Raw genomic sequence first — 20962 nt, 5'->3', positions numbered from 1 at the left:
CAACTGATTTGACAGCGGTTTTCAGATATGAAAAGTCATTGAGAAATGTTAAATTTTAAAATACGTTTTAGAAGGCAACAATATGCGCTTTTGTGCCAGTTTTCTGCACAAGTGTTGTGGCTGGAGTGGAATGGATGAGTACAGTCTGTTTAGACTAAACAGTGGTATGGCAAGCAAATCTCAGTACCCACCCCTGAAGTATTTGTTAGTGAATGGGAGACAGGGAGAAAGTCTGTGGATAAGCTTTAATAACGATCTGTGTCTGTCCTTTTAATCACACTGACGAAGCAAGGAGGTACAAGTCGGTTCTTTCACTATTGCTGACGCAGGGCAGGGAAACCTATTATCTATTGCCTATTTAAGGTAAAACCTGTTGGAAGCTACATCTCAGCTTTTTTAAAAAAATAGTGCTTAGTATTGCTATTTATGAGACAATGTAAAATAGATTCAAGTAAGTACTACTTATTAAAAATAACAAAACATGGGCTAGTTAATAAAAAGTTAGAAACAAAGCCCCTGAACGCATTGTGAAAGTGCATTGTTTTTTTGAGCCTTCAGACATTTTAAAATCCATCGGGTACTGCCACCTTCTTGCATGTCAGCCCTCCTGCCTTGCTTTTCCCGCTCCTGCTGCGTCCTGCTTTGCTGTTCTTCCCTCTATCTTCCTGCCTGTCCTTGAGCAAAGCTGCTCTAAGTATTACTCCCATCTTCTCTACCATGCACTGATATGATGCCAGTAAGGACAATAGTGCTCTTGTAGCTAGTATCTTGCATGTTAGAAACACATGCCTTGCTATCAGTTTCATCTTTTTCCTGTGCTATATCTTCTTACCTCCTTCCTATATCTGGAATTTTATCCTCAACAAATGTGAAAACCCTTTTCCTAAACCTTTGGCATAGCTGCTGCTCTGTTTTATTTTTCCATTCGAGTTCCTTGAGGGATCTCGTACACCCACTGTGCACACTTGTTGCTTTCCCTCCTGCTGCCATAGGCTCATCCTTTTCCCTCTCATACTTGGCTTGTTGGCCATGTCTTTTTTTTCTTTACTGAAAGCTAGGCTTGATTTCCTTAACAGTTATTCTTGACTATGGAGGATTGACCTGCCAGGATGACTGGAAAATCGTCCTTTCTTTGACTGTGCTGTAGTTGTTCATGTTTGCAGTGTCCTGCGTTCATTTGTCTGAAGGGTTTTGGAGCAAAATGCTCTTTTGTGGTAGGACATACATACAACAGTGCTTTCATTTTAGTATGTTTCTAGAGGTTGGGATTTAGGAGAGAGAGTTGATTTGTAGGGAAAGGAAGGAGAAATGAGTAAGTAATTACAAGTTAAGAACACCCTTGTGAGAGGGTGGGCATAAGTAAAGGTGCAGGTGAAGCTGGCATGGAGGTGGGCAGTGCCTGGGCCTCAGTGCTTTCAGTAGCTTAGGGACATGTCGAGTACCTCTTAAGATGGATTTTAAAGAAAAGCTTTTTTGCTCCTGGGTTAGAAAGAAAAATGTGTAATGGGATTATTAACAGGCGTTGCTTCAGCACAGGAAGGAGCTGACTTGGTTCCTATGCTATAAGCTTGAATTCAAGTAGACATCTGCTGTTTTACCCTTAGCCTACGAGCTGCTTGTCCTCCCCACATGCATGCTTTGAGACTTTCCAGTGTGGTATGGGTGCGGGTATGAGTATTTTCTAAACTCAGAAAAAAAAAAAAAGTTTTTATTGACCTGTTTGGAGGTTGATGGTCCTCACATAACTACTCCATACAGCACCAGCAGGATCCAGGTGAGTTATGACTAAGACAAAAGCAAAATATTAGAGGGGGAAAAAAAAAAAAGATGGTATGTTTGTAGCAGCTTTTAGCATATACTCTGAAATGGAACTTCAGGCCTATTACAGAGGGCACCTTGAGCTGTACACCCTTGCAGCATGGAGAAGAAAAGGTGGAGGCTTGGAAGCAAGCCGCATTTTGGGCAGAGATCAGAGCAAGGACTTTTATCGGGAATGCGATGGGAAATCCGTCGCCTCTCGCTGAGCACACTTAAATGCCTTATGAGAGCTGAGCAGACCAAAAGGTTTTAAAGGCAGAAAGCAACTTTGATGTTATTCTGGTGTTAGCACCTTATGTCTTAAACAGCATGTTTATAAACACTGCTGCTAAACGGAACCTGACCAAAACATGGATTGAAATGAGATTGGCCTATTGAAATTTTAAATGTAAGTGTAGGTTTGTGTTGCTTTGTTGCCTCTTGCTGCAAAAGAAACCCATGTAGGTGCAGGTGAGTCTCTCCTAGAACTGAAGATCACTTTTTTCTCTAAATTATGCTCCATTTCACTGCCACTTGAAGATGACTTAAACAATAGTGGCTGTAAAAGGGAAATCCAAAATTATAATAAAGTTGGTTACATCACGTATAAAATATTGCTCTCTTGGCCTCGAACAGACATACTTTGAAGTAGGAATAAGTCATTTTCTGTAATGTGTTTCAGTCCCAAGAAGAGATATCTAGGAATGATGAAATTCCATGGTAGTGTAAAATTTACATTAAGCCCCCCCCAACTATTAATTTTGGCCCTAGTGTCCGTATACTTAAAAAGCTTTTGAAAGTGACCTTTGAGCAGTATGTATTGCAATAGTGTCATAAGGCAAGCCAGCTGGCCTGCAGGAACCCAGGAAGGCAGGAGAGCATGGATGAGGAAAGCAAGATGCTCTTATGGCCATCTTTATCAACTCTTGGGGACTATGTTACATCAAATTGTCTGTTAGATCTATCTGCCTTAATAGAACGCTTAATGAACCCTCTTGAATCTTTGGTGTGAACGCAAATAATTCAGAACCTGGTCATCACAGGGACATGAAAAGTCTACAAGTCTTGAGTGTTGAAAATGCTCCTCGCATGCTGGCTCATTATTCCTCCTCCCTTGTGGCTTACTAATGACTCCCTTCTTCCCAAAAGCTGTGGAGCAATGCATGGCACTGTCAAGCTTCACTAAACCTCTTCTGCTCTGGCCTGCACAGGAAAATACCACACTTGCTGTGCTGAAGGGAAAACAGGAGACCCGTGAGGTCTAAATGGCCAGATGTGGTGTTGAAAGCTTGGGTGGAGCCAGAAAACCCCACTGCTTCCTCTGTTGCATTATGTTGCCCTCCTCTGATCTATGCACAGGCCTCTAGTTTTGGACATGGAGAATTCATGGTTTGATGGTTACAGTTGCAACTTGGCATGCACACTGAGACTGCATGACTCTCGGCCGGGTTAAACAAGGCCTTCTGGACATCTGTTAAATGCTGGGAAGACTGGTATTCTTCTGGGAGCACAGAAATGAGAAGTTAAGAGATTTCCACAAGATTTCATTGGGTTAAAGACTAGGTCACTTGCATCTGTTAATGCAACATGGGTGCAGCAGTGTGGGTGATGTGCACGTCTGCAGACCAGCTGGAGCCTTTTTCTCGGGCTGAGCGCTTATGCGTGGAGCTGTACTTAAGATTTTCTCAGTCTAACTCTGTTCTCTGGATCCTGATGCTTTCTTATGCCCTGATACAGTGCCTTCTTCCGCTCGGCCTGTGCCTTGACAGCTCAGCTGAAATGGGACATTTTTTTATAGTTTTGCTACAGTAAAACACTCTCACATTTGACATTTCTAACATGCTTTACTGAATTTGTGATTATAAAGGTAATTTATAATAAAGCAATTAAATAAATAAGTTAAACCACAATACATTTATACATAGTATTTCAAAGGGCTCAAAGGACTATCGGGTTCCAATACATTAAGACTTCAACATTAAGATTCAAAGTGTATCCACGCCTATACTTATCATTGTAACAATTTTCAAGACTCCCAACAATGTACATTTTTGGTTACGGTCCCCATATATGCACAAGACCAGTGAAATGCTCAAGCAATTATACGATTGAGAAGAGCACTACACAAGACGGGCACGAACGATGTGCTGGAAGCTGCCTGGGGAATATGGGTTTTACTTCTTTACTTTGGACAACAAATGGAAAGCGCTAGCATGCTTTCTGGAGCACAAGTGTGATACCCTTGGTGGGAATGAGTCTCCATGTCACTTACTTAACACTGTAGTTTCACAGATGTTTTAGGTTAGTGCTGCCTAAAGAAATACCCCACCTTTCTCTGGTCATTTGTTTCTGTGTGCATCTTGTGCTACCCTTGAGCCAGTGCAAAGCGCCTGTACATTTGCTCAGTGAACCAGCTAGGGAAAAGGACTGAGCTTAATGCTAACTCAGCAAACGAACATGACAGAGCACTAGCTCTAATTCTCCTTAATTTCCCTGGTCATGTTCACTGCAGATGTGCTGGCACCAGAAAGACACTAGCACAGGGGAGGGACACAGTCCTTGGGAGCAGGAAGACTATTTCTGTAGGCAGCAGTACTGTTAAAAACACATCTTGTGGAACTACAGGGTTCAGCTTTTTTATTTTGAAACAAGGAACATGTTTTTGTACTGATTTATAGTGCAAATCAAATAGTCAAAAGCAAAATTATGGGCTCTGCCAGAATATACAGTAAATTCTTATGATGTCATCCCTCCTTCTCTGTGCCTCAGCCAGTTGGTGCCCAGGGACAGAGTGGACTTTAGGGTTTGATATTGAAAGGTGTACGGCGTAAAGAGTGCATGGCCACCAGGCAGCAACCACGAAGCAATGCTCCAATATTGTAAATGGGATCTGTTCCTCCTCTCTGAGTACTGAAAGCCCACATGATAGTTGGCACAACAGGGGCTGCTACAGCCAGAACATCTCTGAGAAGACTGCTGCTCCAGTATCTCCTCTTTATTCCTGTCTGAGATAAAGTATTTACACACCCAAAGGCTTCATCGTCATGAGGTTCAGTAAAGTCGAGTTCTTTCATGAAATGGTTTTCGTTAACTCCGCGCTCCACCTTCCTGCATGGAGACTCCATAGGAGACAAAAGGATGGCAGAGTTTGGATCACTTGGAGTTAAGTCCACAGTGATACCAGAATCACTGAAGCTTCCAAGAGAGAATTCCCCCAATTCCTTCAGTGAAGAAGGTGGGCTTAGAGGATAAGCATCTTGAGCTCTGAAGATGTTTTGAATGAGCTGCTCCACATCTAGGCTATACAGCACTATGTCAGTCTGGACGGCCTGTTCTACCATGATGTTGCTGCTTTTCTCTTCCTCCTGGAAAGAAGCTAGTTTTTCATCCAGAACCTTTTCAAGCATCTCTTTCACAGCAGAACTGGAGGGAGCTGGATCACTCCACTCAGAGGTTGTGGTGGTCAAACTCTGTTCAGATGAACCACTCCCATTACCTGTGTCCTCATTAAGAAGAAGTCCACTATCTGCCACCTCCTCCAGATCTTGGTCCTCTGTGATAAGGCTGGTTGGCATTGTGGCACACAATGCTAAGGGCTTCCTCTCTGAGTCACACGTGTACTCCAGGCACTGTTCATCCCTCACAGTGCTATTCTGAGCCATCTCCATGCTCTGCAGCAAAGATTCCAGTTTCTTGTTTTGAATATTTATATCTATGGAGTATTTCTGAATTTTTTTGTCTTTCTCAGCCAAGCTGGTTTTCATGGTTTCAATAACCTGTTTGAGTTGTTTAATTTCACTTCTTGCTTCCTTTAAGGCCAGTTCTGCCTCCACACGATTACACTCTTCTTCAATCCAGTCTTCCCTCATCCGTCCCAGCTGAGCTTTGAGCTCTTCTATTTCTGTTTCCCTATCACAAAACAAAAATGTTGTAACACTTCTGCTGACTGGGCAGTTAAAGTAGTCAATGTGAGGCTCCACCACACTGCGATGGCTATGCCACAGAGATGCTCCAAGAAGGTAGCAATCTCCTCCATGCACCATTTGCTGCTGCCTCTGAGAGCAGCAGAAATGTAAGCCTGCTGCCAACACATGCTGGCTGGCTGCTAACTGGTCACCAACCTCGCCACACAGTCAGCAGCCTTGTGGGCTGTGCCATGATCCTGGCATTTTGAGGCACAAGTAGTGGCCTCTAGGTCAGGTCCAGCATCTCACCTACTGCCTGACCCTGGAGGAAATGAGAATCAGCTGCCTGGATGCATCCCCCTGGGCCTGCCAGCAGCTCCTCACATACAACCAGAGCCAACAATGGCCTCAGACAGCAGGACGGCTCAGGGCTGCAGGCACCTGGCTTGCTTTGCCCAGTGTGGAGCTAGAGACTGCTGCCTTGACTTGCAAGCAAGTGGGGAGAGGGGGCGCCTTGAGATCCAGCTCTTGCAGATGCAGAGCTCAGGCTATCCCGACCTGGACCACAGGGTCCATGGGCCTCTGCCTTGGGGCTCCATTCAAACAGTCCTTTGTGCCCACTTCAGTTGTGTCTGCTGGAGAGCCAGCTCTCGGAGCACAGTTTTAGTAAAAGAGATGACATCTGTTGCTGTGTAATGCACATTGTCACTTCTTTGCTCAGTGTCCACACAAAGGACTATTATGAAAAATTCGTACCCAAATGACAAAAACACAAGCGGGCACACTGGTTTGTGTAAGAGCTTTTCTTTAATTAGGGGAGAAGGAGGACGTTTGTAGTTGTATTTCACTGAGTGAGGTAAAACAGGAGACTAAGGTAATGCATACTGTCAGATAGAAACTGGTTTATATATAAAATATCTCAATGCTAAATCAGACTGGTAAAAAATAATCCTTTAAAAATATACTATTGTGAAAGTTCAAAGAAAGGAAAAGCAAGCTATATTCATAACTGAACTGCATGGTACATATTCCCTGAGAACACTATGAAACCTGAAATAACCTGAAAGCAACCTAATCAGACTGATCATATTTCAAATTTCATAATGAAAACTTTATGTGGTCAAGAAATGAGTAAAAATATTTAGGATTCCCACTCCTAATGCTCCTGAATAAATCTTTCTAACTCTGATTTCTGAAGTGAAATTTACCTTTCTTTAAGTTTGCTCTCAGATTCCTTCAGCTTTGTTTTCAAATGCCGTACTGTAACTTCTTTCTGCTGCAGAGGAGTCAAGTATTGCTCTGGATTTTGTGGCTTCATGCTGTGATTGTCACCACAAGAATTGTATCTCCCTGATCGCCTGAAACGAAAAAAACCAAACCATCACATAACATCACTCCCACAGTTCTTCAGTTCTGGCAAAAAGAAAAACATCCCATTGGCTGATACAAAGCTGAGTCTACACTTGACTCATTTGGGGCTCCTCAGTTTCTGCACAAGTGACTCCCTCTGGCAAATCAAAATACTTGAGGAAACTCCTGATTTGCGGCTATAGTGCAAAATTCACTATTTACCATACTTGGTTTCAGTGCCATTACATCAAATGAGACATTTAACTTCAAAATCCGTCGCCATCCCCTCACCCAAAATAGGTAGAATGTCCAAGAGCGGGCAGCTGGGCTACTGGCAAAGGCATCAGCTGCAGACACGGCCAGGTGAGGTAGCACACAGACTGAGTTCAGCTCCACACGTCCATTATGAAGTTGAGCATGCTGTAACCTGAATTCATCCTGTCTAACTTTAGGTGTGTATCTGACATTCTTGGCTGTTTTGTTGCCTGAGAGAGGGAAACAGCAGCAGCACGGTGGCAATTACTTCTCTGCAATATGTCACGGTGCTCTGGCAGGTCTCTCTTTCCTGTACAGCAAACTGCAGAGGGAGGTGCCTAAGGCTGGGCAGGATGAATTTTCCTTCAAGTGTATAATGCTCTCTATACTACCTCACCCAACTCTCTCCAAAGCCAAAGGACCCTTAAGACGAAAGAACCAGTAAATGCCCATGAGAACTGACGGCATGAAACTACATGAAGGATCCTGTCTTGGAATGAAAACCAACTACAAAAACCTTTGACTAAAAGCAACCTTGAATTTTACAGTGCTGGAACAATAAAGCTTTTACAAGGGATGGAGCACCCTGTTGACTGTCTAGCCACCAGTATAAGTCACACCTCTGCTGAGGAGCAAGGTGACCTGCTCAGCAACTCATACAGCTGATCCCACGTTACAGTGCAGAGAAGTGTGTCAGTGTGCTGAACACCAGGATGCTGAAGTAAAGACTTGCCTCATCACTGGGCTGCTGTCGCTTCCTTTGTATGAGCCTGAGTTGCTGCTGCTGGCTGAAGAAGCCCTGTAACTCTGATGGATGTTAGTAGGGCTCAGCTGGTTTTTGGACAGCGTTGGCAAAGGGTCCTTTTCAAGGAAAGCAGGTGGGCTGGCTCCAGACTTGTAGGATAAGGATCCGTTATTCCGACCATAAGGGCCACGACTGGAGGGGAACAAAAATGGTTAAAGCATATTGGATTATCCTTGTCACACAAGCCATTATGTGTCTTCTTTTACACACAGAGTTGTCTAAACACTAAATCAGAGAGATAACTGTGAGTGGCTGGGAAGAAAGAAAGTCCTGAAGTCATCAGCCACCGTGCGTTCTTTCACTGACCGTGGGGCGCTCAGACTGAATTACGTGTTGTAGGGAAACCTCAGCCATTTTCACATTTCTCTGTGGATAGCACAGTTCCCAGGGACTCCATCAGATCGTTTGTGTTCCCTGAACCTGAATCCATTAAGTAATGAGAGGACTGCAGCCTGGATTAGTGCCAAAAGACTCATGCTTCAGCTTTCCCTGGCCAGGCCTGCAGAGAGATGCCCGTCTGTGGAGGTTTGCTGTAAGACTGCTTTCATGCTCCTCAGCAAGCAGCCCGAGGGGTCACAGCGTGCAGTGAAAACAGATTTTGTTTGAGCCACTGTTCTTTTCTGCCTTTGGCATACTGGGTGCTTCAGCTGTCATTGTCAGCTATTCATTTGCTTAGATACAGTTTGAACCCCACTGAGAGAAGGCTGAAATGGTATTAAAATAGACAAAGGAAAGCATGGCATTTTCTTTCTTCCTTCCAGTTTACCTCATACATATCTACCTTTCTTTTCCCACTTTTTATTACATAATCTGACTGCCAACTGTGTGTGCTTGAAAGCAATTGGTATCTGCAGCTGCCAAAGGGCTGGGGTGCTCTGAGGACAGCTTCTTGGGGTGCGTTTCTCACACACTTGGTTTGCCTTCCTGCACTACTACCCTGCTACCTTCACCCTCCCATAAAAGTTGCTCTTCTAAATTGTAATTAAAGGGCAAGTTTAAAAAAACATGGAAAAAGGCAAATCCAGCCAGCAAAAGAAAAGTCTTGAACATAAAAATTTAAATACCACAGAATTATGAAGCAAAATCTCTTCTTAAAATTGTCTGACTTGGTTTCCTCCCTTCTCTGAAAATGGAACAGTTTATAAGGAACAGATGGTTGAGTGGCTGCTGCAAACGTTCATCACACTGCTGCGGTTTGGGTAATTTTATAATTATTTTACAATGAAGTGCAGGACTGTAGTTTGTGACAATACTGATATGTTTCACAGTGAATTAAGTCAAACAGTTAAAAAAGAACATATTGCAAAGGTGACATCTTCCACTTTGTACAGTACAGCACCAACTCTGGTGTGAGGCAGAACTTGCACAGACTGTGCATAACACAGCAATGCATTTGAAGGAGCACTATTATAGAGGACTTCTGTCCAACTGAGTAGGTCAGTATGCTCTCATTTAAAGGTATATTTAAATACATGATAATATATGAAATTATACATAACCTTACAGAAAATAAGGTGACTTTAGGGCTTCATATTATACTTAGTACTGTTTTTTTCTCACGGCTAGTACCTTGTTAGATTTGATCTAGAGACTGCTTAAGTAATGTTTATTTCTCTAACAGTCTCACGATACAGATAGGAAGCTGCTCGTTAAGCACCATTCTGCTGATCTCTGTACACTGGAGCACGCTGTGACCTTGGAGACGTCTGGGTGACAGAAGCACACCAGTGTCCCGCTGTCGGTCCCAGCCTGTTTGCCAGCTCTTCCACAAAGAGCAGGAAACCAGTCCCATCAATCTGAACTCTTTCCTCCTACTCCAAAAAATGTAAGCAGCAGGGATTGCGTGGGCAGAGCACAACATGCGCTGCTTCATCCCAATGCCCCCGTATTCGCAAGCTGTCTGGATTTGCACTTCACATGTGATGGGGGGAAATCTTACAGAAATCTTTCATGAAAGGTTCATTTAAATAGATGAATATGATATTTTAAATTTGCATATAGTTTTAGTTATATAAAGGTTGGGCAAGGGTGTTTAAGAAAACAGCATCAAAGGCACTGTTGTCTACTATTTTCTACAAAAAATAAGGTCATGATCTGGAAAGGTATACACCAAGCTGACAATTTACTACAGAGAGAAAACAAAGTGATAAGACTAAAAGGTTAAGGTTAACTGGTTATAAGTATTGCTGTTAACTAACATACACCCAGTTGTTCCCTCCTCCACTCCAGCCAATGCCTTTTCTGCTTTACCCGATTGTGTCTCCCGTACTTGTTATGAATAAAGAACAAAAAAATACCAGTCAGCTGATCTGGCATATTGACAATTTTTGTGCTCCAAATATTTTTTTTTCCTTTCTCATATCACAGTTCTCATCGTAAGCACTGCCCAAGATCATACTTTCACCCAAATTGTTTTAAAACTCATAATACTTGTATTATATGTATTAACTACAAGACCTTACACAGCAGTCTATCTTTGCACTAGCAACACTTGCACTATTCATGAAAAATTACTTTGCTTACTTGCGAGAAAAAGATCTTTTGCTTCCAGCAGCAGACATATGGACTTCAGGTGCTGAAATACTGCCTGTGCTGCTTGAAGAACTAAAATCAGCTTCACTCCCTGGAAAGGAAAAGGGAAGAGTGAAAACATGATGGAAATTATAACTCAAAGACTGTTTTCAAAATAACAGTGAATCACAAGCATCCTTCCTTTGTCCGTCCTGTGTGAATTTCAGAAGTTGCATAAATTTTCAAACATCCCTGAGGAAAAGCACTGGATTTGTTCCAGATTTTCAACATTTCTTCAGAACTGGCACTTCAACAAGAGCAGAAAAAACATTTGGACACAAAACTCTCACACCACAGAAGCCATTTTAGGACTCGCCTAGGAACAGTGGTTGTGACAACCTTTCTCACAGCCATCAACACATGAACGAGGCTGCTCATGTGGCTCCTTCAGGAGCACAGTGAATAGGAGCACAATTGTAACTGGCAATTTCTCTTGCTTTATACCATACGAAAACACTCCTTGCTGGGAGGAAAGCTGCTTCTATTTTGGTTTCTGAGACTATATACATATGTATATATGTATAAATATGTACAGGCTAACAGGTTCTAGGCATATATATATGTACACATATATGCAGATTTTCATGTGGCACAGAAGCATAGTAAGGCAGTTCTGACAGCCTTAAAATAATCCAATAATCACATGTGGTTCTCAAGTACTTTTCAGGTGCTAAGCCATCTATCTGATTACTGACTTTCTATGAATCACAGGTTTATTTCCCAAGCTCTGGTATATATAAGGAAAACTGCTCTCATTTTGCTAAGGTCAGTAGTAGGTGGATATACTAAGAAAATCTTATAATCTGGAAAATAAACCACTCTAAAACTAGGATTTTTTTTCAGTCTGTCACTCAAATGGCAAATGTCACAAGTCATATCCAGGTCTCACTCTGCAGAGTCACAACAGTGGATGACAATTTTATCAAGCGGATGGAAATAACTTTCCAACATCCTTTAAGCGAGCGGTCAGTTCTCACCTGAGAACTTCTGGGTGCTGTGCCATGCACAGACACCCCCAGCCAGCAGCTGCAGACTTACCACAAACCCCATTTTTGCTATCTTTTCCACGAGGGGGAGATGTAGCTGTAGCTACCATCCTCCCCACCATGTCAGATAAAACCTTCACGTGCACAGTCTCATAAATCCTTTGCAGAGCTGATGGCGACAGGCATTCAGGCATTCTTGCACCCCTGAACACCTGGGACTGGGAAAAGGCCTCGTTGGAGCGTGTCTTCACAGCCTTCAAGAGGATGTGACATACAGCAACCATCCTTACCATCTGTCAACTCTTAGCAACCAATTTTAGGATCAGATGTGTTCAAATTTAACCCGATGCTTTCCCAACCTCACCAGGTCTGAGACCAGTCCTTGTTTCCCTTGTATCTGGTTCAGCCCAGCATATCCCTCAGCCCAATTTCAAAGTGTTCATATGCAAAGATTCAAAAGGGTATCACAAGGATGCAGCTTTATCACCTCTAACCAAGTCCATGTCCACTACAACACCCCTGATAATCAGACCCAAGTGACCACAGCTGTAACCTGATCAGAACTGCATGCAAGTTTGCAAGGGGAGGGAGAGAGAGCAGCAAAACCGCTTTGTTTCACAGAGTATTTATATCATGACTACAGATGTGACCCTCTCCTTGGGGAAGCAAAATGAGCGTGGGACATGATGTCCAAAGCTGAAACAGAGTTTCCTGATAAACAAAACACTCCCATCTACAAGACTGAGATACCAAATGCTGTCTCAGTATCATGCTACTCCCAAACCTACTTTTCCAAGCAAGACCCGAACAGGTAAACACATCGCACAGATTTCATACCTCTGGTGTTTGGGCCCCCAAAACATTCCTGCCCTTGTAAGACACCAACAGCTTTCCGAAGTCAAGTCCTGGCTGCGGCACAGAGAACAGGAGTCCTAGCTGAGGCTTATCTCTGCTTAAGTAGACCACATCATCATCAGATCTCACTATCGAAAGCATTTCGAAGAAGCAAGGCTTAATAATAGCCTCTCCCTGACCCGCCTGGCTTGGAGCACAGCACTGGGAAGGGCTGCTGAGCTAGGCACTGCCAATAAGAGTCAGCAGAGCCTGGAGACGCAACCACCTCGAAGGCTGAGCTTTCTGAAAGACTGAACTGCATCTGAGACCAGGAACTGTGTCTGCAAAGCACAAATTAACCTTTCTGGCCCCAATTCTGATAACAGCTACACCCAAGCTTAACACTGATCACAGAAGACTACTTACGCTTAAAAGTAGGCATGTGGCTATTTATAGGATCTTTGAGAACATTTTATAAATTAAAGAGGTCACTGCTAAGTGTCGTTTCCAAGTGCATTAGTGATGTTCAAGCCAGCTCTGCATGTAGCAGAGCTTGACAGCAGTGTTACTAGGAGACTTTAAAAAATATTTTCTCCCATTTGGTAGACATCTCTAAGCAAAACAACATGGCACCTATCCATATAATATCAATTGCAACATATTCTCCTGGGTAAGTGTGACTTCCATCTTACAAATGTCTTAACAAAGAGATTAAACTCCTTGCCTACCAGCAACATGGGCAGGAGCCGAATGTGGCCTCTCATATCTCCTACTGCCATTCTCCAGGTGGACAGCTTCCTAAGGACACCTGTTGAATTTTTTTGTCACTGTGACAATGTGAATGCAAAAGCTCATGAATATAAGTTCCAGAACAACCCGCTGATTCAGCGTTAACCATGAAAGAGGTTGACATTTCTCAAAAACATATTCTTTTGTCCCAACTGGCCATAACACTTGTTTAGCTATGATCTGAGACTCTGCTGTTAAGAGAACTGTCTTTACACACCCTCTCCTGCAAAAGATGCTACATGTTGAGACATCAGATTCAGTGGTATCTCATCTGACATTCATTCATACATATTCTTTCATGCTTCGGCCACTCAGTGGCACCAACAGCCTGCCAGCAGGTGAGCCGGCTCAGGAGTGTGCTCTGATGGAAATGCTCGTGCCACACATGTGGCATCCAACACTGGGAGGCCCGTCGATCCGGCCTCCCTCCACCTTGCAGTGGGCTCCAAGCAGCCGCATGCCCATGCCATGGGAGCAGAGCTGTGCACTGCTCTGTGCAGTGGGAAAAACAACACAAGGATGGCAAACAAAGGACTGTAACATTTTTCAGGATTGCTCCTTGCCTGGAACGGATATTTGAGAAGCTGGAGTGAAACAGTGCAGCATCTACCACTGTCTCTGCTTCTACCACTTCACTGCTTGAGAGGCAACTGCACCAAGCTGAGAGCATGCTGCAGTCAGCATCACGCTTTGTGCTGCCTTTTAGTCTCCTTCATGCCCTGAGAGCATCGCAACAGTCACCTAGCTCCAGCTCACACAGAGGGGAGGAGAAGGGAGCCTGCAACCCCACAACTGCATGCTGCACTGCCTGTGACAAGGAGTGCAGGCAGCGTGGGCAGGCACAACCCGGGCAGAGGCAGAGAGGGCGGTGATGGTCCAGCAGACAGACGTGCTCATCTGTGCCAGGGGTCAGGGACCACAGCTCGGGGGCTAATGCTGTCCTGATGCAGCACTACAATCAACTGGGAAACCTCCTACTAATTACTCGAGGGCGAATTTCCATCCTGTATGTAATGCAAGTACAAACTTTCGGGCAGGACTGAGGAGAGGAAGAAAGGACTACCTGTGCAAGGGCAGGTACACCGGCAGCTGGCACTAGCACATGTTTATCCCACTCGTGCAGTGCAGCCATCGCACCCACATCTTGAGGATAGAAAAGCCCTACCTTTATCTCTGCTCTCTGCACTGCCTCAGCCATAGTGCAAGGATAATGACACAGTACAGTGACCGTATCACACACTGTATTCACAGCTTTTACAGGTAGAACAGATTGGGTATACTGGGCCTACCAGGACAGTATGCAAGCACAGAAATACCATGTCATGTATGTATATATGTATATATAGACAGTGTATACATTTCTTACGTAGAGTCACGCAATAACCCCACATGCACACCTGGAGTATGGCATCCCAGTCTGCTATTTCTAGCCATTACAGATGGTTGGATACATTGTTGGATGGTCTTCTGGCCTCAATATTAAAATTTTAGCATTAAATCTTTTTCCTTCTGTAAGAGTAAAGCTCAAACTTTCTTGTGTGCATTTTATTGTCCATTTGTTATCTAAATAGTATGATTAAAATATGGAAAAAAGGAAAAAGTTCACATAATATCTGTGACAGGAACATTGACAGCTGAGCAGAACTAGATTCCCAAAACTCAGGACACATATGAGCTTATTAAAATTTAGTCTTTCTGTGTAAGTCTTTCCTATCTGCAACTTCACCACTGTTTCATAGCTGCCAAAGTATATAAACCACCAAGCTTACCTATCTTCTGATTCCATAAACATGACCTCTTTATAATATATATTTATCTCACTCCTGATGCTAGGTTTTGCATATTTCACCCAGTGAAACAGAGGTGAAAATAGTGCTGACAAGACAGCTTGTTCACACAATGTAAAGGACTTAAATCTGCTGAGCTTCTTTTGCTTCAAAAGCATCCTGTTATATGACAAAGAGCCCAGAATATGCATATATGTTTACCACCCAGTGCAGCAACTAGAGGAATAAGTGGCATGTTCTCTCTGTAGAAAGCTTTATTTAGAGATCCCAGGGGAAGAGACAGGGCCTGACTGTGTACAAAATTGCAGAAAAGCCATTAGAAGCAGCTGAAAAAGCAGAGAGAATGCAGTTGTAATGCCCACTATTTAAAGGACCTGTATTTTAAAGAGATGTGGTTTCATTTATCTTGAAATTTCTCACAGCTACATCTCTAGTTCTAATGTTTAACAGCGTAAGAAGTGTATTTCCAGGAAACACTAATGCTTCTTCTTTTCTATTTAATATGGGGTTGTTCCTGCAAGATTTTGTACACCACAAGCAATCTAGGAAAGAAAACCACACTGCTTACATGGACTGACAAACGTTAAGAAAAAGCAACTAAGGATGAGGAAAAGGCTGAGATGCTCAACACCTACTTTGCATCAGTCTTTAGCAGTGGAACTGGCTGTTCCCTGGACACCCAGAGTCATGAGCTGGGAGATGGGGAGGGGAAGCAGACTGAGGTCAGCACAGTTGAAGAGGAGGTGGTCAGAGACCTGCTGCACCACTTGGATGCACACAAGTCTGTGGGACCGGATGGGTTACACCCAAGGGTGCTGAGGGAGTTGGCAGATGTGCTCGCCAAGGTGCTTTCCATGATTTACCTGAAATCATGGCTAACTGGGGAGGTCCCATTGGACTGGAGGGTGGCAAATGTGACACCCATCTACAAGAGAGGCAGAAAGGAGGATCCAGGAAACTATAGACCTGTCAGTCTGACCTTGGTGCCAGGGAAGGTCATGGAGCAGATCATCTCGAGTGCCATTAGAAGTCATATAATGGGCAAACAGAGGATCAGGCCCCGTCAGCATGGGTTTATGAAAGGCAGGTCCTGCCTGACAAACCTGATCTCCTACGACAGGGCGACCTGCTCATTGGATGAGGGAAAGGCTGTGGATGTTGTCTACCTACAATCCTTTAGTAAGGACTTTGACAACGTTTTCCACAGCATTCTCCTGGCAAAACTGGCTGCTCGTGGCTTGGATGGGCACACGTTTCCCTGGGTAAAAACTGTCTGGATGGCCGGGCCCAGAGAGTTGTGGTGAACGGGGTTAAATCCAGTTGGCGGCCGGTCACAAGTGGTGTCCCCCAGGGCTGGGTTTTGGGGCCACTCCTGTTTAACATCTTTATTGATGATCTAGACGAGGGGATCGAGTGCACCCTCAGTCAGTTTGCAGATGACACCCAGTTGGGTGGGAGTGTTGATCTGCTCGAGGGTAGGGAGGGTCTGCAGAGAGACCAAACAGAGGGAAGCAGGGTCTGCATTGCAGTTCTTCCCCAAAGTCTTCTGTCTGCTATTGAGCTGGAAGCCTCCTCACCCAGCAGGTTTAAACTATTTGTGGAGGGTCACTGAAAGTTTTGCTCCACATCCTCTCTGACTGCATCTTTGCCAGCTGCCCAAATTACCAGCTGCTACTGCACTGTGCAATCAGTTAAAATGTGATTAACGAACAGATCTGTCTGATGAGCAAGCACTAGCAAGCAGTTGGGTGGGTGTCCACCCAAGAGTGGGGAGTGATGGCTTTGTTGGCCAGCACAGTGGGTAGGGGAGGCGATGCCTGTTGGTACTCTCGGTATCAACAATGTCAGGCATTGCTCTGCCCAGCTTCTTGACATCATTCTGGGAATGCAACTCACAAATCTGAGCTTGATGGCTAAACTGCATATAAAATCAGAGGGGGTGGTTAGGTACTGAAATTCAGATTCACAGCAGAGAGCATGCCAGGCAGGAGCACACCTCCAGCAGTCCATAGGAGTTGCCAGTGAAGAGTGCCCATCTCCCAGACTTAACCACCTACTTGTAGTCCTGAGCGTGCCCACATGCATGCCTCAGATTCACTCTGAACCTCTCTGTACAGGAGCTAGACTATTTTTGCAAGTGCAGGCAACCAGCATTCCTTTGAAATATGGCCAGTGCTAGTGCTGACACTCTGTTTTATGTCACAGCTGAGCAGTTAGAGTTCAGGGAAAAGATCTGAGTTCAGTGCCCTTCTTAGACCAGAGGAGTTCAAATCCATGCCTCTCATAGGAGCTCCTGAACCACTGCGACCTACTGGTCATCCTGAGCTTCTTCCACTGACTCTAGACCTCATGGTAGTGGAGAGTATGAGACACAGGTAGAGGTAGGTCATGTGGGAGCAGCTTGCGTCACTGAAAGATTAGAGCAGTCCCTATGGAGGAGGGTCCTGCGTCCTGTTTTTTACTCCCAGGATTATATCCACTTTTAACCCAGTTACTGTCTGGTGTGAAATATATTATAATAGTAAGTTCCAAGGTAAGAGTCTCACATATAGAAATAGCAAGTCAAATGTGTAATAAGGCAAAGGCCAGGGAGTGGAACCAAAATCCACTGTCAGCTTGACACTGTGAATTGAGTACATTTACCACTAGAAGACTTTGCCCTCAAAATGGGTCATTTTTAAGGGCGTTATCTGAAGAAAAGCCTGAAATGCTAAAGCAAGATTTATCACTTCTTGGAGCTTCTTTTTTTATTTTATTTTTTTTTTTTCTGAATCATCTAGGTTGGAAAAGACCTTGAAGATCATCCAGTCCAACCATTGACCTAACACTGACGGTTCCCAACTACACCATATCCCTCAGCGCTATGTCAACCCGACTCTTAAACACCTCCAGGGATGGGGAATCCATCACTGCCCTGAGCAGCCCATTCCAACGCCTAACAACCCCTTCTGGAAAGAAATGCTTCCTAATATCCAGTCTAAACCTTCCCTGGTGCGACTTGAGGCTGTTACCTCTTGTCCTATCACTTGTTACTTGGTTAAAGAGACTCATCCCCAGCTCTCTGCACCCTCCTTTCAGGCAGCTGTAGAGGGCGATGAGGTCTCCCCTCAGCCTCCTCTGTTCCAGACTAAACCCCCCCAGTTCCCTCAGCCGCTCCCCGTACGACCTGTGCTCCAGAGCCTTCACCAGCTCCGTTGCCCTTCTCTGGACACGCTCGAGTCATTCAATGTCCTTTTTGTAGTGAGGGGCCCAAAACTGAACACAGGAATCGAGGGGCGGCCTCACCAGTGCCGAGTACAGGGGTCAGATCCCTTCCCTGTCCCTGCTGGCCACGCTATTGCTGACACAAGCCAGGATGCCATTGGCCTTCTTGGCCGCCTGGGCACACTGCTGGCTCCTGTTCAGCCGGCTGTCAATCAACACCCCCAGGTCCCTCTCTGACTGGCAGCTCTCCAGCCTCTCCTCCCCAAGCCTGTAGCGCTGCTGGGGGTTGTTGTGGCCCAAGGGCAGCCCCCGGCATTTGGCTTAGTGAAACGCCTCCAGTTGGCCTCAGCCCATTGCTCCAGCCTGAGAAGTTTTCTCTCTAAACTTGAGTTTACAAATGATCATTTTAATTCAGGCTGCTGGTTGTGTGATCTAAAGTAATCTTGCTTGCTTACTCTTACTTTGGAAGAAGGGTTGTCATCAAATAATTAAAATGTATCTGCAGTTTTCTGATCTCATCTAAATACTATAGTTTTGGTACTAATCTGAACTACATTAATGCAAATTATAAGCATTGCAGATCTCAAAATGAATACAGAATGTGACTTGTGTATGCTGTGAAACCACAATCAATCAAGCTCTTCTCTAAAAACACAGTCACTACAAACTAATTACTGATATTGGCTGAAAGCCATCATGTATATTCTGCATATCAATATGATCTGGGCTTGTGTTTTCCTTAATTGTTTTTAATTCATGGATTTGTAGAGCAGCCACAAACAGATGTTGGAACAGACAAAGGGCACTGCAAGTTGGTTTTTTTTTATTGCTTTATATATATATCTTAAGGAGATTCTTCACACAGAAGTCAGCCTGACCTAATTATTCTTAGTGCTTCTATATGCAGTTTGGGCTGTTCTAACACCACCTTAAAAATGGCTCCCATAAATTTTCTCTTCTCAACCTGAAATGACCTTTTTCAGGAGGAACATATGTTCATGGAGCAAAAGGGAACAGTCTGGAGAACTTACTTTCCTGTTCAAGCAAAAAGGCTTTTTGAATCAGAGATGGAAGGATGCTGCTTTGCTACACCAACCTCAATAGAAATACCAAAACTGGAAGTTCAAAAAATACAGGTAGATAGTTGTATAATATGATATTCAACTTACATTTGACAGTTTTATAAAATGTATGTGTAAATCCACCTATGGACAAGTAATTTTTATAAGCATATAGTGACACCTCAAATGTTTTATGTACCTGGCAGCGCTATTTGGTCTGTTTGAAGGGAAATGGATAGGCTGGTCAGAAGTATTTTTAGGAGCTGGAAAATGTCATCTTTGGCAAGGATGACTTAGAAGTACACAGAAAGGGAGCAAACTCCATCATAGACTGGGAAAATATGCCAGCCCTCCTGTCATGTTGGTGGCAGAAGTTTAACAAAGGGCTTTCAGAGATCCCTTCAACACATCTCCTAAATCTCGTTCACATGCTGAAGAAACAGAGGCTGGCTGGAGCACAGCAATTAACTGCACAGGGACGTGTTCACAGCATATATGCAAATTCATGAAATCACATGCTAAACATGATTCAACTGAAAGCTTTTGCACAGTCACCCTTAACACAAGACACATGGTTTTCATTATAATGTGCATAAACCATTTTAAATCGGTTTGACATGTTTTCAACAGACTAGAGAAAAACACTGGAACGAGAAAACATATCTGGGAGGTAACTAACTAAACAAGCCTGCAGTCCCTGGATGAAAAGCAAAATTTGTCACAAACTAGTCAAATATCTACTGTAATGCACACATTGAAATGATTACAAACAACTAATAGAGTTCAAGTGTTGCCTGTCGAAAAGAACAGTAAAAACCTACCCAGTATATTGATTGTTGCCTAAACTGTATTTTTTACAGTAATAAAGTCCAGGTAGGTCTAAGGGCAATGCATTTCAAGTTATGACTGCTGTCATTTGCTGCTTTTTTCCCCCAATAGCACTCTTAATGTTAAGAAGCATAAATGATAGGCAAGAAGCCTGTGCTTTTTCAGTTTATTAATCCTTGTGGGTTTGCGGTCACACTGTATTCTGCCAACTGTAGCAGTCACAGCCTGCCCAAAATTTGAAAGCCAACAGCTTCCTATTACTTACAGAACTTTAGAAGGGAGGCACAGAGCCCTCTAACAAAGTGCCTCAGCATGGAAGTGAGACAAGGCTTGTAATACTAATAAAATATGTAAAGAAGCACAGAATTTTCATTTCCTTTATATATTTTTAATGTAGCGGTATATATAAGATATGCTATTATAAAATAGGTTTAATATTTTGTTATGCCACATTAAAGGTGATATATTTCAAGCTCCTTGGGGAAGCGATGTCTACCTTGCAGAGGCTGAATTTACAAAAGGATACCAGGTCCCAAGGGGGGAATTTTGGAGGTGGTGCTCTCCCTACCTGCTACCTCCTTCAGGAAATACCTTCTCCCATCACTCTCAATCAGTAAAGCTGCTCAGCTGTGTGGAACTCTTGGTTTTGGGCATGCCTAGAAGCCGGTCAGCTTTAAAAGTGCTGAACAGTTGGGTGCCTGGCTCCTGTCTGAAGACGAGGGTGAGTGTTTCACACTACACCAAATACATCAGGATCCACATAAAGTGGCCTACAGAAAACTCTCTTCTG

The 20962-nt window shown here is 43.8% G+C and overlaps 1 protein-coding gene across 3 annotated transcripts in view; it reads right to left on the bottom strand.

Moving 5' to 3' along the window:
* Positions 1–3629: 3629 nt before the first annotated feature.
* SYBU (syntabulin) overlaps positions 3630–20962 on the bottom strand; it is a 43223-nt gene continuing 25890 nt past the window's right edge. For all 3 annotated transcript variants that reach the window (XM_074898514.1, XM_074898513.1, XM_074898515.1), the window contains 4 exons: positions 10636–10735; positions 8041–8244; positions 6911–7060; positions 3630–5706 (listed from right to left, as the gene is read on the bottom strand). In XM_074898514.1, the coding sequence (XP_074754615.1) occupies positions 4596–5706; positions 6911–7060; positions 8041–8244; positions 10636–10735 (1565 nt within the window). In that variant the 3' untranslated portion in view covers positions 3630–4595. The remainder of the gene's footprint in view (positions 5707–6910; positions 7061–8040; positions 8245–10635; positions 10736–20962) is intronic.

Source organism: Athene noctua, chromosome 2, assembly GCF_965140245.1.
Source record: "Athene noctua chromosome 2, bAthNoc1.hap1.1, whole genome shotgun sequence".
NCBI classification, from domain to species: Eukaryota; Metazoa; Chordata; class Aves; order Strigiformes; family Strigidae; genus Athene; species Athene noctua.
This window is presented reverse-complemented; position numbering and strand designations above follow the sequence as displayed.